This window comes from Anoplopoma fimbria, chromosome 24 (assembly GCF_027596085.1).
Source record: "Anoplopoma fimbria isolate UVic2021 breed Golden Eagle Sablefish chromosome 24, Afim_UVic_2022, whole genome shotgun sequence".
Taxonomy (NCBI): domain Eukaryota; kingdom Metazoa; phylum Chordata; class Actinopteri; order Perciformes; family Anoplopomatidae; genus Anoplopoma; species Anoplopoma fimbria.
The window spans coordinates 9,572,768-9,587,384 of record NC_072472.1 but is presented as its reverse complement, the minus strand read 5'-3'; the positions used below and the strand labels follow the sequence as shown (position 1 = coordinate 9,587,384).

At 40.2% G+C, this 14,617-nt stretch overlaps 1 protein-coding gene across 1 annotated transcript; it reads left to right on the top strand.

Annotated features, from left to right (window-relative positions):
- The first annotated feature begins 439 nt into the window (after positions 1 to 439).
- LOC129113674 (putative fibroblast growth factor 1) lies at positions 440 to 4,841 on the top strand. The gene is made up of 4 exons (XM_054626099.1): positions 440 to 544; positions 1,999 to 2,215; positions 2,777 to 2,880; positions 3,353 to 4,841. The coding sequence occupies exons 1-4, from the start codon at positions 503 to 505 to the stop codon at positions 3,536 to 3,538; spliced, it is 549 nt and encodes a 182-aa protein (XP_054482074.1). The 5' UTR covers positions 440 to 502; the 3' UTR covers positions 3,539 to 4,841.
- Positions 4,842 to 14,617: the final 9,776 nt, after the last annotated feature.

Here is a 14,617-nt window from a genome sequence, read left to right as displayed (position 1 = left end):
TGCGCTGTCACCACTGGGCTGAGCATCTAAGCAGAGACCGGGCTCCGTCAGCAAAGGTACTGGCATTACCTAAGATTAATTATGGAAACTGAAGTCACCGTCTCTGTGTCTTTTATAAATGTTTATATTGCGTTGCTCACCCGTGTCTCCAGGAGGACACCGCTATAAGAATGTATCAGCGCTCAGTCAGACATGCAGCCCTGCTCATTTCCAGTCTCTGGCTGGATCCCATGGCCTGGACACTTGCGTCACTCTGTCTCAGTGTCTCTCTATTCTAGTGCGGTAATTTTAGTCCTGACGTTTGCTTGTTAAAATGAGAGCCTCTGACGCTGTCAGAAGGGTGGTAAAGTGAGGAGAGGGTGGGAGATAGGGTACAAATACAGGCATACACTCTTACAGTACCTCTCTAAAGTCCAGTCCCTTCCCTGGTGGAGTAAAGAGGAGGAACGTTTGGGACGGTTTCACTCAAACTTCAGTAAAAAAAAGAGGACAAGAGGAGGACATGCCGGCTCATCGGGAACACTGTCACATGACTTTCTCACAGGTAGGTGCGTGACTATTGAGATGAGATAAGCCTTTTTGTTTGTGTGGGAATGTAGTTGGCTTGTAATCACATCTGCTGAATCACAAATAACAGATGTTTGATGACAGTACAGCAAGTTGACACTGTTTGTGCATGTTAAGTTTCAATGGCAGCCAAGCCGGTGCACCGTTCAAAATCCATCATGACTTTTAATGACACATCCTTGAATCAACAAAGCTTTTTCAGTTGAGCAATCTTCCCCCAACCCCAAACATACACACATGTTCGATTCTCGCACTCTGACTCGGTCATGGTTGGACGTTTGACGTCATCCCCGCCAGCGGCTCCGTCCGAAAGTCCCTGTGGACACAGACTAACCTCTCATATCCGTAACATAACATTTCTTAGGAGAAAACCACCTGGGAGTGGGTAGGCCTTGCATACCTCTTGTGGCTTCGCACTGCTGTGTCTTTCACTTTCCCGCTCCCTCTCTCATTCCAATATGTTTCTTATGCAAGACGTTCCAGATGTGGGCTATTGCAGTTATTCTCTTCCTCTGGCTACAAATGATAACATCGACCACAGTTGTACAGTACCATTGCTCGCTGGGTCCTTCATTCACCGCTTTCCTACTTCTTTTCCACTTGACGAGACAGACTTTATGACAGCCACTGCTGCTCTGGCATCTCTACCCTTCAAGATATAGAGATTCAATTGACAGAATGTGGCTTTAAAATGGGGCTGATTGTTTTTTGGATAGGCTTTTGAGGAAGCAGATAGTTCAAGGGTTAGACAGACAGAGCTGGCTGGATTCTTGTTCCTGTAGCGGAAATATTTAAAGTGTTTGGCTGCTGGAGATTTGTTTGACTGTTTAAATGTAGTCCACTGAAGCCAGCTGAATACAGGGTGTTAATACATAAGTGTCAGCCTCAAACTGTGTGAGGAAAATGGTTCTTGTGTTTCACTCGTGGATTACAGCGTCATGTTGCATATCCCTGATAGACTATTGCTGGCACTTGCAACATTTCCAGCAGGGAGTAACACCATTACTGCAAATTCACTCTGCCCTTCGCTGTGTCCACATGTTGTTTATTTTGTTGTCTGGCCTTGCACTGATTTCAGGTGAAAGTTGCATCACCGTCCATCTGGAAATGATTTTCACAAAAGAATGAACCTAAGTGATGCTCAGGCAGAAAAAAAAGTTTTATCATGTACCTGGCCTCCATCCAGATCTGATTCCCTGGCTTGTTTCATTGCTTTGTGAGGAAAAAAAGAGTTCCTTAAAAGGTTGACAGAGAGAAACAGACACACAGTGAGAGGGAGAGAGTGGTCGAGGGAGGGTGGTGGAGGCGAGCATTTCCTGTAATCATATCACGAAGGCGGCGTTTTCCTCCTCTTCCTGTTTTCCCTTGTGTCTCGGAGACAGTCCAGGTGACATGAGCAGTGAACACGGTGGATCTCCTCTGTCGTTGCAGACACAGGGACCTCACTCTGCTTCATCCAAGCCTCAAACGCTCTGTAGGATGTCTGAGGGGGACATCACGGTGCTGCCATTTGGACCTGCGTCTCTGGACCTGTCCAGGCAGGAGCACCGGACACTAACCAGACTCTACAGCCAGAACGGAGGATATCACCTGAGGATTTTAGCAGATGGAACAGTGAGTGGTGGCAGGCAGGAAAATGACCCCTATGGTGAGGAAGGAATTATTTTTTTTTCTGTTCTTTTTGGTGTGTGAGTGGTTGTTGTTTCTCTGAATCAGCAGCAAACTACAAGATATGTAGAAGAGTATGTTGTACAATATTATAGAAAATGAAGCTACGCAGATTCTGTATATGTAACTCATACCTCATTTGAAAAGTTTTAACTTAACTGATGATTAAAAGTTGTCTTAGTTAAAAGAATGATAAACGAAAAAGAAAAAGTAAACTTAAAATGTTTTGGTTAGAAGTTATCTTGGCAACCTGATAACTGTATCTTGACAAACTGGTAACGGCCTCTTGAACAAGGGTATTTAATCGCAGCACTTCTGGTAAAGTTGCTCAGATCTGTAAACAGAAGTACCAAACACATAAACCCTGTGTACACATTCAGACGTCAGGGCCTCCGCTCCCTGAAAAATGCTGAGCAAATATTTATTTCAGGAGGAAAACTATGGTTACATTGTGTCTTAATAATTTTACATTCCACTTTGTCCTCGGAAAAGGCAACAAAAAAAGCGTTATGGTGAACAATGTCATAATTCTGTGTTGCAGACGTCTTGAGGCTGAAGGCTGTGAGTGTAGGAGTGGTGGTCATCAAGGGCGAGATAACAGGAAGGTACCTGGCCATGAACAAAAATGGACGCCTCCACGGATCAGTGAGTTTTTGAAAAATAAAGTCTGCTGCTATGAAGTGAAACTCGTTTTTAATGGAAACATTCAATATTATCTAATGGTATCAGGAGCCTTTTCATTGGGATAACTTTTTGTTAAATCACATAACACTTATGAACTTTTCCATATCAGTTTCATTTCAAAATGATCTTCTGTTTTGTCATAGTCTGGGTTATTTTCCACAACTGCAGAACTCTGGAAAACCACAGTGCCAAAGGTTGACCAGATGTAAACTTTAAATCATTGTGAGCAATCATTTGTCATTGGGACTATAAAACAACAGATGAATAACATAATTATCATGAATTCTATTATTCAGCAGTTTAAACTATTATTCACTCTATACTACTCCGTTGCTGTGTGTGGATGTCCACGTAACTTTTAAAATGACTTCACAGGGAAAATCAAAAGACTTGCAATAAAATCAACTCCCCCTCTTTAATGTTCTTATCTCAGCAAACACTGAATGATGAGTGTTACTTCCTGGAGAAGTATGAAGAAAACCACTACAACACATATCGCTCCCAGAAGTACAACTGGTATGTTGGGCTGAAGAGGAACGGCCAACCCAAAGCAGGACCAGACACCCACCAGGGTCAGAAGGCCATCTTTTTCCTGCCAAGGCCTGCGGGCAACATGTAAACAAGACGGTACCAGGAACCGTGGATACGCTCACTGAAGTCTTGTTATGCTGGGCAAAGTATCGCATTTAAAGGGTCACGTAAAATCAGAACAACAGGGCGGTGAAGCCTGAGGCAAACACATAATGCTGTTTTTACAGTTAGAATGAGCTCTATTTCAATGTAAATAAAATGTTTGTTCATTCCTCTTGTTTATGCAGGAAATATGTGATTCCAGCTCATCTAAGCAGCCGATTATACTCTATATGATCATCACAGATATATGAGTTTATACCCAGAATACTTTCTGCCTACAAGCACAAAAACACCCTCTGACTGCAGACAGAAAATGTGTGCGGTGTCAGTACGTGTCCGGCTTGATAAATGAGTGTTCGCATGAAATACCATTGCTGGAAAACAGCAATGGGCCGCTTTTTTACACAGAAATAGTCTTACAATTGATCACGTCTGGCACAAAGGAAACCAACAAGGCAGTAAACATGAAAGAGCCGACCATCTGGCGTTAAAATCAAACTCAGACTTCACAGTGAAGTGAATAATTTTAGTAATGTAAGTATTTCAGTGCTTTGACGGTACATCAGGGTGGATGTTTGAATGACTGACAATCTCATTAGTAACTATTTTTAACCTTAAGCCTGTTTGATGTCTGTCTTAAGAGGTCATTTTATAAGAGCAGAAAAATCTGCAAAAAGATGAAAACAGTCTAAACTTTGAAACAGCACCTTTGTTAATGAAAGGGTTAACCAAGGCAACATAAAACACTTGATGATTATATTATCATATTGTTATTATGTGCCTAAGGCTGACAATGTTGCCAAGGAAGATGTGAAAACTGTGTTTCAGTAATCAGTGAGGTTATTATTGAGTTGTATGTTTATGAAAAGATGGATTGAAGAAGAATTCAACATCTTGGTGACACCAAATGCTCAAATGTTGATTGTTTGAGGCAGAGACGGACGATATAATATTGACCATTCTGTCCTGGACCACATTAAGTTTTCCTTAAATAAGCAAAACATCACTTTTTATTTCTGTAAACATATTTCTCTTTCATTTATAACACGTGTTGCTGTAACTGTATTCTAGGTCAAACTACTATTGTGAATATTTATTTGTAAAGTTTTATTGCTGATACACTTAAATTTTGCTGAACGTTGTAATGGACATTTGCAAAATAATAATTTATACATACATAATGAAGGAAGAAAGTGGTAATATGATCACCTTTTCATATAAGTAATACATATTGTATTAAGTGTTCTTAAATGTAAGAAATAAAGTCTGCATTATTATCAATTAAAAGATAAAAAAGTATGTTTGATTTTCTGTAACAATGATTGTTGTTCTACCTTAAATGTAAGTTTATCATACACATCTTTAAAGGAAACTGGTTATGTCCAGCTCATAACATGTGCTGCTAATGAGCTTGCTGTTTCTGTGCCTGTGTGTCTGTTAACATCTGTGTTTTTACCAACAAATACTCTCACCAGACACATTCCTCCTCAACTCAAACATTAGAACTGAGAGCAATTGGCCACAAGATGGAAGCATTGCTTTTCGTTTCAGTGGTGTTCTCGCTCAGGCTGGCAGTGAGGGCGTCAAACGTTTATTATCATGACACATATGGGTCTCGCTGAATCCCAGTAAAAATAAATCATGAGTGTAAAAGGTAAATCTAAGAAACCACACTGTTGCTGCCACTAGCAAGTGTTTATCCAGCTGTGCCGTGTTTGGGTTATGACAGTTAACGGAGTACACTGTTCCAGCAAGTCCTTTACTTGTAAATAAAGAATATGTTTTGGAAATGAAAATAACAATGAATTACCAAGACATTGCACATTATTTGAGAAGGGGAGAAAATCTGCATGTGGAGTTAATCTTTCAGTAAAAAACTTTATCTCAATTCTGATCCCTGGATTTTTTTTTGATTCCTTACTTTGATGAGCGTAAGCAGTGTAAGATTTCTACAATAATCCTTTTTTTTTTTTTTTATTAAACAAAACTTTAAGTTAACAATTACAGTGTCTTAACCCAGCAGCCTTGCTGAGTAAAATACAGTATAACATCTAAAAAATTGTGATTTACATCAGATCAAATAAACTAGACCAAGAATCTAACTAAACATCCAGATCTAACTTCCTGTACATGACAGATTCTTATACAATTTATGAATTACTTCAGCGCTTTCAAAATATTGATGCAACCTCAAGGACTCATTCTTTTAAGATGTCAGTCAAGTTTATGTATCTAATGTCCTTTAAAACAAAATATATGCACTGGTTTCAGTGAAGACTTGCTGCTCCCCAGATAAAATGATCGTATACAGTTGTGATGGATGATAACAGCCCAACGCTGAGAGAAAGACCTCCATTCACCCCGATCAAGTATCTAACCACATTTTTGGAAGCAATTGCATTCTTCATCTAATCCACACTTAATGTGTAACGGCTGAAACAGAACATGGCCTGAAACGCTGTCACAGAGGCCACTGTGCCAGAAAAATGATCCTGGAGGAAACACTGGAACTTAGTTAAAGATGTTTGGGAGGGCTAGAGCTGATTCATGGCTCCAACGGGTCCCTAATATTACAATATGATTCATACCTGTGACAAATTCACATTTTGAATTGAGCAATAGTTTTACATTTTCCAGTTGAAGAAATTACTTTCTGATGACCCTTTGTAAACGTCAGATCAGAGCTTGATTATCCTCCTTTCCGTCATATCGTTTGATTTTCTGATAATAATTCATTGACTTCTCTGCTGAAGTTCTACATTTGACTTTCTCAGATGTCTGTGAAGTATGAGCACCACATGACTACTTGCAATTGTGTCGGCTTAAGTATTATAGTATAACAATTTTGTATATTTTGTCTATTATGTCGAACTAGTTTCTGAGGAAGATATATAACATTTAACATTATGTTTATTTGGAAGATATAGTTACTTATGTAAAATATGATGTAATCCAATGATAATTTATTGTACTAACACAAAGAGAGGGGCCATTCTGCATAATGACTACTTTTTCTTTTTATATTTTTAATTTGTCTTTAATGTACTCAGGTGTTGCATGCATGCCATGTGCGTATTTTTACAGTGTAATATTGATACTTATACTTACATCTGGTAAAAGGTCTATTCTCCCACAACTGGCAGCTTTTAATACCATTATTCTATACTATATTTTTATTTTTCCACTCCAGTGGTTACAAACCAACGATGCTAACCCATTGGAAGATACAAAAGAGTGACAAAATTCAACTTTGAGAACCAACCAATGAGTGATAAAATAAAAAACTTATCCTGAACTTTTTATCTTAATTGGTCAGTGAATTAGGTTTGTAATTAATATCTGTCTTCTTTCCCAAAAGCATTTGGTCTGCAAAAAAACAAACAAAAAGTGGTAGGTCTGAGCAGACACTGAGCGGACACATGGCTGTTGGTGGACAAACTGATTATTACGCAACCTCTGACCTCTCATCTACAGGACAGTCTCTCTCCTTCTTTCCACCAAGCTATTCAATGAAGCAGCACAGCGCGCACACACACACACACACACACACACACACACACACACACACACACACACACACACACACACACACACACACACACACACACACACACACACACACACACACACACACACACACACACACACAAACCTGGTTGGCCATTGGCCTGCAGGGCTGTGCAGGGCAGGAAGGGAATCATTCACTGTAAACTGAACAAGGACTGGCTTCCTCTGGGAGTCCCCTAGCCTGACAGCAGCCAAGATCCCTGCAACACAAACCACTCTAGCAAACACACACGCACATGCACGCACGTGCACGCACGCACGCACACACGCAGCGTACACACCCTGGATCTGGGACACATTCTCTCATCTGTTACTCCTCTCTCTTTCCTCAATTCCGTCTTTCTTTACACTCCCTTCCTGCCCGTCTCTCAATTTCCAGCCTATTTTAACCTCTGTCTCTGTCCTCTTGCTTTCTCCTCATCATTTTCTACCCTTATTCTTTTTCCACCTGTATAAAGACATATATTCAGTGTCATCTATTTTTCTAACCTATTTTATTTCCTTTTCTCTATTTCTGTTTAGAGGACCAAAAGAGGACCAAAATGGAAACAAGTTATTCTTGAACTTTTTCAGTGAAAATGTATTTGTATAGGATCTGGTATATATATTTATATATTTTTGATATGTAAAAAAAATCCAATCAAATCCTCTCATATGAAAAAATGTCTAACTCGAGGTCTCCAAAAGATCCTTCCCTTGTCGGGGAACTCCTCCTTCCTAAAGATTTTAAAAAATGCAGTAGTCGCCATTATCTTTCCCAACAAAAAATGATTTAGGATAAACAGTGCAATGCTTCTTTAAAGCATACCAAGGCATTCCCAATAGGAGATCTACTGGGAAAAATATTTCCCAAATACTGACCCCATACTTACAATGAAAAAAAGTCACTGAACCCCTTTGGTTGCTCTGCCCCGGCCCTTTGCGTTCCTATTCTGCTCCCATGCTGTTCTGGTGGCTTCATCATGAAAACAGAGATGCTTTGTCAACGTTACTGTATGCATGCTATTCCCTTCACCTTTCTCCTTCACACAAGCAACCACACACACACACACACACGCACAAACACACACATAAATAGACAAGAAAGGAAACAGGGGATGCATATCCGTCAGCTGATCCAACTGGAAATGCTGACACTGGTTTCCCCATCTGCTACTGCTCTCTAAGACACAAGGTGGAGGACAGGAGAGAGAGAGGGTGGGGGGGGGGGGCTGCATTTTGACAAGCCAGAGAATTGCCCGGATGCTTGTGGTTGGCCCTAAAGCAACTGTTTTTCTGATAGAGGATTTGTGCTGGATAGACACATTCTGCGGGGGCTCCAAACACGCAGCTTCCCATCAGAGTGGGAGCAAATGGCATTTGTACCAATAGCCCCCTTTAGGATTTAGCCACAGAATACAACAAAGGGAAACCGACACGGTCGTTCCTGGGATGAAGAAGAAGAGGAACTATTACTGTAAAAAAAACAAAAAGAGTCCTGAGAGATTCATGCGTGGCTCTTCGGTGTGCTACACATTTGACCTTCTTCACATGGCACTCATTTGGGTCGTCTCTCTGCTATTTCACGGTGGCGTATGACCGGCTTGCCAGTATGTAAGATGAGAGTTGCTCCACTGTTTTGGCGAAACAAAGCAAAACAAAACAATTAGCCCAAAAGCAGCCGTGCGTAGATTGTTCAGTGCAGCTTTAGTTCTCCAATGTGCTTAAGGGGTTGAGTTCATCAAAGCTGCCACATCAGATGCTTTATCCGACCACTGACAGGCAGCGGTGCGCTTGTAACTGGAGGAGTGGATATGCCACTGGCGTTGTAAGGGTAATTTTGTTTCAGTGTTTAAGCCCTGAATGTTTTGATTAGAGCATGTGTAGACCGGGGCTCCAGAGCTTGGTGGATGATCTCAAGGAGCCAACACAATAAAAGGTTTATTGACTTTCACTACTACTACTTAAAATTAGTGTAGGAATAGGCTCAACATAGTTTGACATTTAAACAAACATGATATTATGTGTTAATTAGTGAGCTCAAGAAAGATTATTGTTTTTAACCTTTGGTCAGAGCCGTGCAGGGTGCTTCCTAAAAGGCATACAAAAATATTGTAGAAAGCGATAATAAAAAAAAAAAGACTGTGACAGAGAGGAAAATGCCCACAGATGGACCTTCATCGTCAGACTCTACGCTTCACAACATTTCGAAATAATCCTACAAATGTCCTCAAACTGTGACAGATGGAGGATAATAAATGAGTGATTGTTTCCAAGTCGCACCTTCACTTACACACACTATCACACATGCAGTTTTCACCCCAGTGTCTCACACATTTGGTGTGATTCTAAGTCACTGCTTGTGCTTCCTCAAATATGGGAGAACTGTTGTCCATTGTTTTAGTGAGTAGGCACATTCACACACACACACACACACACTCACATAGAAACACACAAACACACCTTGTTGAGACCGGAAGCTGGCCTGTCTTCTCAGCTGTGATGTCTCACGTACAGAAATACCCTCTCACACACAGACCAACTGTGGCGATGACGCCTGTGATGGTCAAAAATATCCTGAATGGAATATTTAGCTGTGAAGTCATACCTCTAACTGCTCCTTTTATCCTGTTAACATTCCGGGGAATTTACTCTACCGAAATTTACGCTTTAGCTTGACGCCAAAGACTATTTCAACGCACTCTCATTCATGTACAGAGACACTTTAGGATTAAAGTCAGGATATCAGTTTCAGTGGCACCTGATGTCTTGACATATTACTCATCATCCTATGGGAAACTGAGCTTTTGTTCCTTCTGCTGAAAATACCTTTTAATAGAGCGTCTTTCGACACATCATGACGTTTTGGACTTCCTGATGACGTTCAGAACCGAGGAAAAGGCCTACTGTTCAATTGTACTGTATTGTTCAAAAGTATTGCACTTCTTTCCGAATATAACAACAGAATAGAAACCAAAACGGCACAACATCATGACGTCCAACGAAAGGAAGCGAGAGATTTTCCTGTCAATGAAGTAAACAATGTTGATGATTATGATGATGATGATGATGATTATTGATTATTACTACATTCAATTAAAATCTAAGCATCATGGGACCAGGATTACAGAAAAAAATGGGAAAATGAAATTGAGGTTTTGGTGTGTGGACTAACACGATACTAATATGGATCCCATTTCTATTCCTTTTGCTTTCATTCTTGTTAACTTTGATATTTAATATCTTTATATGTCTTCATGGCCTGATTAGAGTTGCAACTGCAATTATGTCAATAGAGGTAAAGCCAATAAACCTCTCTTGAATCTCATTATGATTTATTCTCACATTCTCGTCTTACACTCCTACTTCTTTGAGGAAATCAATCTTAAAACAAGTGGTGTAAAACCAAAAAAAACATCCATGTACAAACAGAAGCTAAAAGTTCACAGCAACAAAGAAAAACAATTGAGGCATGACTGCACTTTTGTCAAGGACATGATGAAAACAATATCCTCTTTTCATTTCCCTGGAAGTCGTCATGGAATGATTCTTATTTTGGCAGTGAATACGTAAGCACAGCTATTACACCCACTGCGCTCTGCGTCGCTGCCTGGTCTCCTTTCTGGGAAAGAAAGGTTCAAGTTTAACCTCTTATCTCTTCCCTTTCCCTTTCCTGTCATTCAGAATGTGAAAATAAAAATAAGTCCAACTGGAGGAAAAATAGATCCCTGAACAAACTTTGAGGCCTATTTATGGCAAATGCTTCACATTCCACATATCCCAGATAGCTCATACTGTTTGGTTGAGGCTGCGGCCATGTCATTGCAGGATACTGTGGCTTCCTCTCTCTTTCTTTCTGTCTTACTCGCTCAGCCGTTTTGTTCTGTCCCCCGCTTCCTTTCTTTTCTGTTTTTAGGCAACATCCTTTTTTCTTGTGTGTGTGCCCAGACAAGAGGAGTAGCTATAATTGTTCACTCCTTCTCCAGGAAGAATGTCTAAAGCAAACCGGCCTTTTGAAGTGGCCCATTGTCTGCTGACCTCAGAAGGTGAGTAGGCGGGTGGAGGGGGGAGAGAGGGAGGGGTGGAAAAGCAGGGACTAATGGAAAGGTGAGCAAATAGGACAGAAGAGGGAGGGAAGGAGAGAGAAATGACGATAGACGAGAACAAATTATTGAAAAAAGAAAGCCTACTGCCACACAAGGGTCGTGTCTGCTCTGATGACGATTCAAAAGTTGTCTTTCTACTCCAACATTTTCAAACAGACATCCAGTTCTGTGCCCACATGTTTTTGCCAAAACAATCGCCGGTCCAACCTAAAAATTCCGTTTATAACCTATTAAATGGATTAGCCTCATTTTTTGTGGAGGAAACCTAATTGACGCATGTATTGCGTTCACTGGCGACTGTTTTACCGATCCAGGAAGTTCTATTTTCCCTTGGAAAACTCACAGGGCGGTGGCGGGAATGGATGATGGGTGTATAAAGCCCAACATTTGGCCTCATGAGGCCGGGCGTCATGTCCTGCGGTCCAGTTTGTCGTTTAGGCTACAAGAACAACTTGTTCAGGAAAAGACTGTGGTGTTAAACAAATTATGAAGTCCTTCGATCTCTATTTTGTTGCTATATGCCGCAAACAAATAATATATGTTGAAATTGAACCTTTTGAAACTTTGCTGATATGTTAAGTCAAGTGTTTTCTTTTGATGTTGCCAAAACCAAATCTGGCAATTCTTTTTTGAAAATATTTGCTGTTGCAAATTTTTAGTAGATTTTTTTTTTTTAAAGTGACTGAGTTAGATACTGAGTTAGCCATATACAGCACCTTTATGCTCTCTAGTTAGCAGCATTCAGTGGCATGACATCACATGACTATCATATGTCCATACATTAGCGATTTCAAAAGGCCCCTTTAGCAAAGACTAATTTTATAGAACGATCTGCATTACTGAGGACTTTATCTTGTTTTTTGAATCTGAAGACAAAAAAAGGAGGAAATTTGCCAAAAAAGTTAAAAATCTATCAAACATAATTAAGGGCAATTTTCAAATTAACGGAAGCTGGTGATAAATAGTTCCCTCAACTCTGCTGAACATCTTAGAGCAATACAGATGATTGGGTAGAAGCTTAAAACAACACCATCGCAGCTGAACGCAACTCTGCTCTTGTTTGAGATGAAAGCTCCACGTGACCATGGTTTACAGTGCTGCTCCTGGGCCCAGATGGACTGCAGCGCCAGCACGGTTTTATGTTTGATTTATAAGGGAACTGCTTCAAGCACACCCTCAATGTTGTTTTACAGCTTCATGCTGCCGTCCAGCGTACCTGCCCCCGGGCTCAGGGCACAGTCAGGTCTTAAAGGGACAACAGGAGGTGGGAATCTCTCTTTTTCCAGTCTTTTAGTTATTTTCAGACTACCTCGGTTCTCTCCGCTCCCCTCCCAGAGATTTTGTCTGTATAATTTAGCTAAAAATGAATGCCAAGAGCTTCTTGCTCAAAATAGCGTGTCTGTTAGTGTAACACAACAGGGGTGGGTTAGTCAGCTGTCGAACAACAAGGAGTGAATAGGACTGAGCTGTAATTCATTTGAGGCAGTCAAGCATGCACACTGCTTACATATTATAAGTGACTATTCATTGCATTCTTTATTTCCTGACTGCATTTTAGTGCTGCCGGTCCAGGTTACTCAGAGTATGCTTCGGAAAACTATCGCAGTTTGATTTGCGACATCTGTGAAAGCATATTGATAATAAGAAAAGTTCAGTAATACAACTTAATATTAATTTACCACACTTGTTAATTAACTTGTCCAACCATTTTTCAAAACATACCATATGTTTAATAAATTGATTTCCTATCGCCCAACTTATTTAATAAATCTTTGATATCACAGTCTACTCAAGTGCATCAAGCTCATCTTCATAAGTTAGATTATAAACATTTGCAATCTTTGACTGTGAACAAGAAAGCTTCAAGTCTCATTGATTTGTTAAAAAGTAGTGAATAATTCTTAATTAAAGACATATAAACATATAGCACCTTTAGAAAATGTTGGTGAGTAACACAAGGTTCATGCAATGCAATGTGGAACCACTGGGAACTACATTTGTTATAGTCATTATCACAATTGACTATAAAAGTTTGGAAACAGGAAAACTACAAAAAAAAGAAACAAAGAACCATTTTTAACACATGGTGGCAAGCATTTTAAATTATTGTGTGGAAATAGCCAAATGGATCTCAATTTGCTTACGTAAACTATGAAATATAAAAATGAAACAGACTCCAACTTCACAAATGGTCAAAGTACATTGTAATGACTTTGGGATGTGTTTAGCGTTTACTTCGTTCTGAGATCGATAGGTAATCTGTGTTTATTCTCATTGTCTGAATTCACCTTTCACAAATGAGAGTACTCTGAGCTCACACATAAAAACACAAGAACATAGATAACAAACAGCATTTAAATGTTTAATCTAGTTTACACAGATTTCCGTTTAAGGGAAACACCACTCAGTTCAGGAGTATTTAAAATTGTTTTTGGCAGTGGTCTCCAAATGTCCTGGCAAAACTTTTGGTTTGAAAACATCTGCCAGACCGTGTCTGAAAATAATACTGATAAGACTGAACCAAAACAGTAAAGTGGCGGACCTAGAAACCAAAACTGTGAGCTAAAAGAAGCTAAAAGGCCTCATGATAAGAAGGAACTGTAGATTCAAATGACAAATATCTGTAGGTTCATCACTACAAGTGACCCCTACTCAAATACACAGATTAATTTGATCCATTGTTAAAATAAAGGTATAAATATTGTGATTGTGTAAATAGATTAGTACTAGTATGACTACTGTGTGTGTGTGTGTGTGTGTGTGTGTGTGTGTGTGTGTGTGTGTGTGTGTGTGTGTGTGTGTGTGTGTGTGTGTGTGTGTGTGTGTGTGTGTGTGTGTGTGTGTGTGTGTGTGTAGAGACATGGAAAAGAAGCCTTTAAGCAATCATTTAAAAACATTTTGTCCAAGCAGCTTTTGCAGTCGTTCCACCACTGACTCTCTCCTCCTCCTCCTCCTCCTCCTCCTCCTCCTCTCCTCCTCTCCTCCTCTCCTCCTCTCCATTTGTGTCTCTCTCATTCAAAATCACAAACTACTTGCTGCTCACACACTTACACAAACACACTCCCTGCCATGGCCCAAGGCACACAGTGTACAGTTACTCACATCCCCAGGAAGCGGAGGTATGACATCACCTTATCATCTCCTGTAGGGCCCATGGGAAAACCGGAGGGGGGATAGACTGAGAGAGAGGGAGGGAGGAAGGGAGATAAAGAGACAACAGAACAGAGTCCGAGAAAAAAAGAGATAGAGGGAGATAAAAGGAAAGAAGGAGATAGAAAGGTAGAGGAAGGCAAAAGGAGGCGCTGGAGAATGTGTCAAATGTGATTCTGACGTCAGAGCGTAAATACGATGAATGGACTGTTTTCCTCTTACACAATTGCTGCATTAAAGCAGTTACTGTCAATCACACACAA

Bases quoted from the DNA above. Each gene is read 5' to 3' on its own strand.
- LOC129113674 (XM_054626099.1), top strand. From the start codon at position 503: ATGCCGGCTCATCGGGAACACTGTCACATGACTTTCTCACAG. The intron at 2,216-2,776 runs GTGAGGAAGGAA...TCTGTGTTGCAG, and splicing joins GCAGGAAAATGACCCCTATG to ACGTCTTGAGGCTGAAGGCT. The intron at 2,881-3,352 runs GTGAGTTTTTGA...TTCTTATCTCAG, and splicing joins ATGGACGCCTCCACGGATCA to CAAACACTGAATGATGAGTG.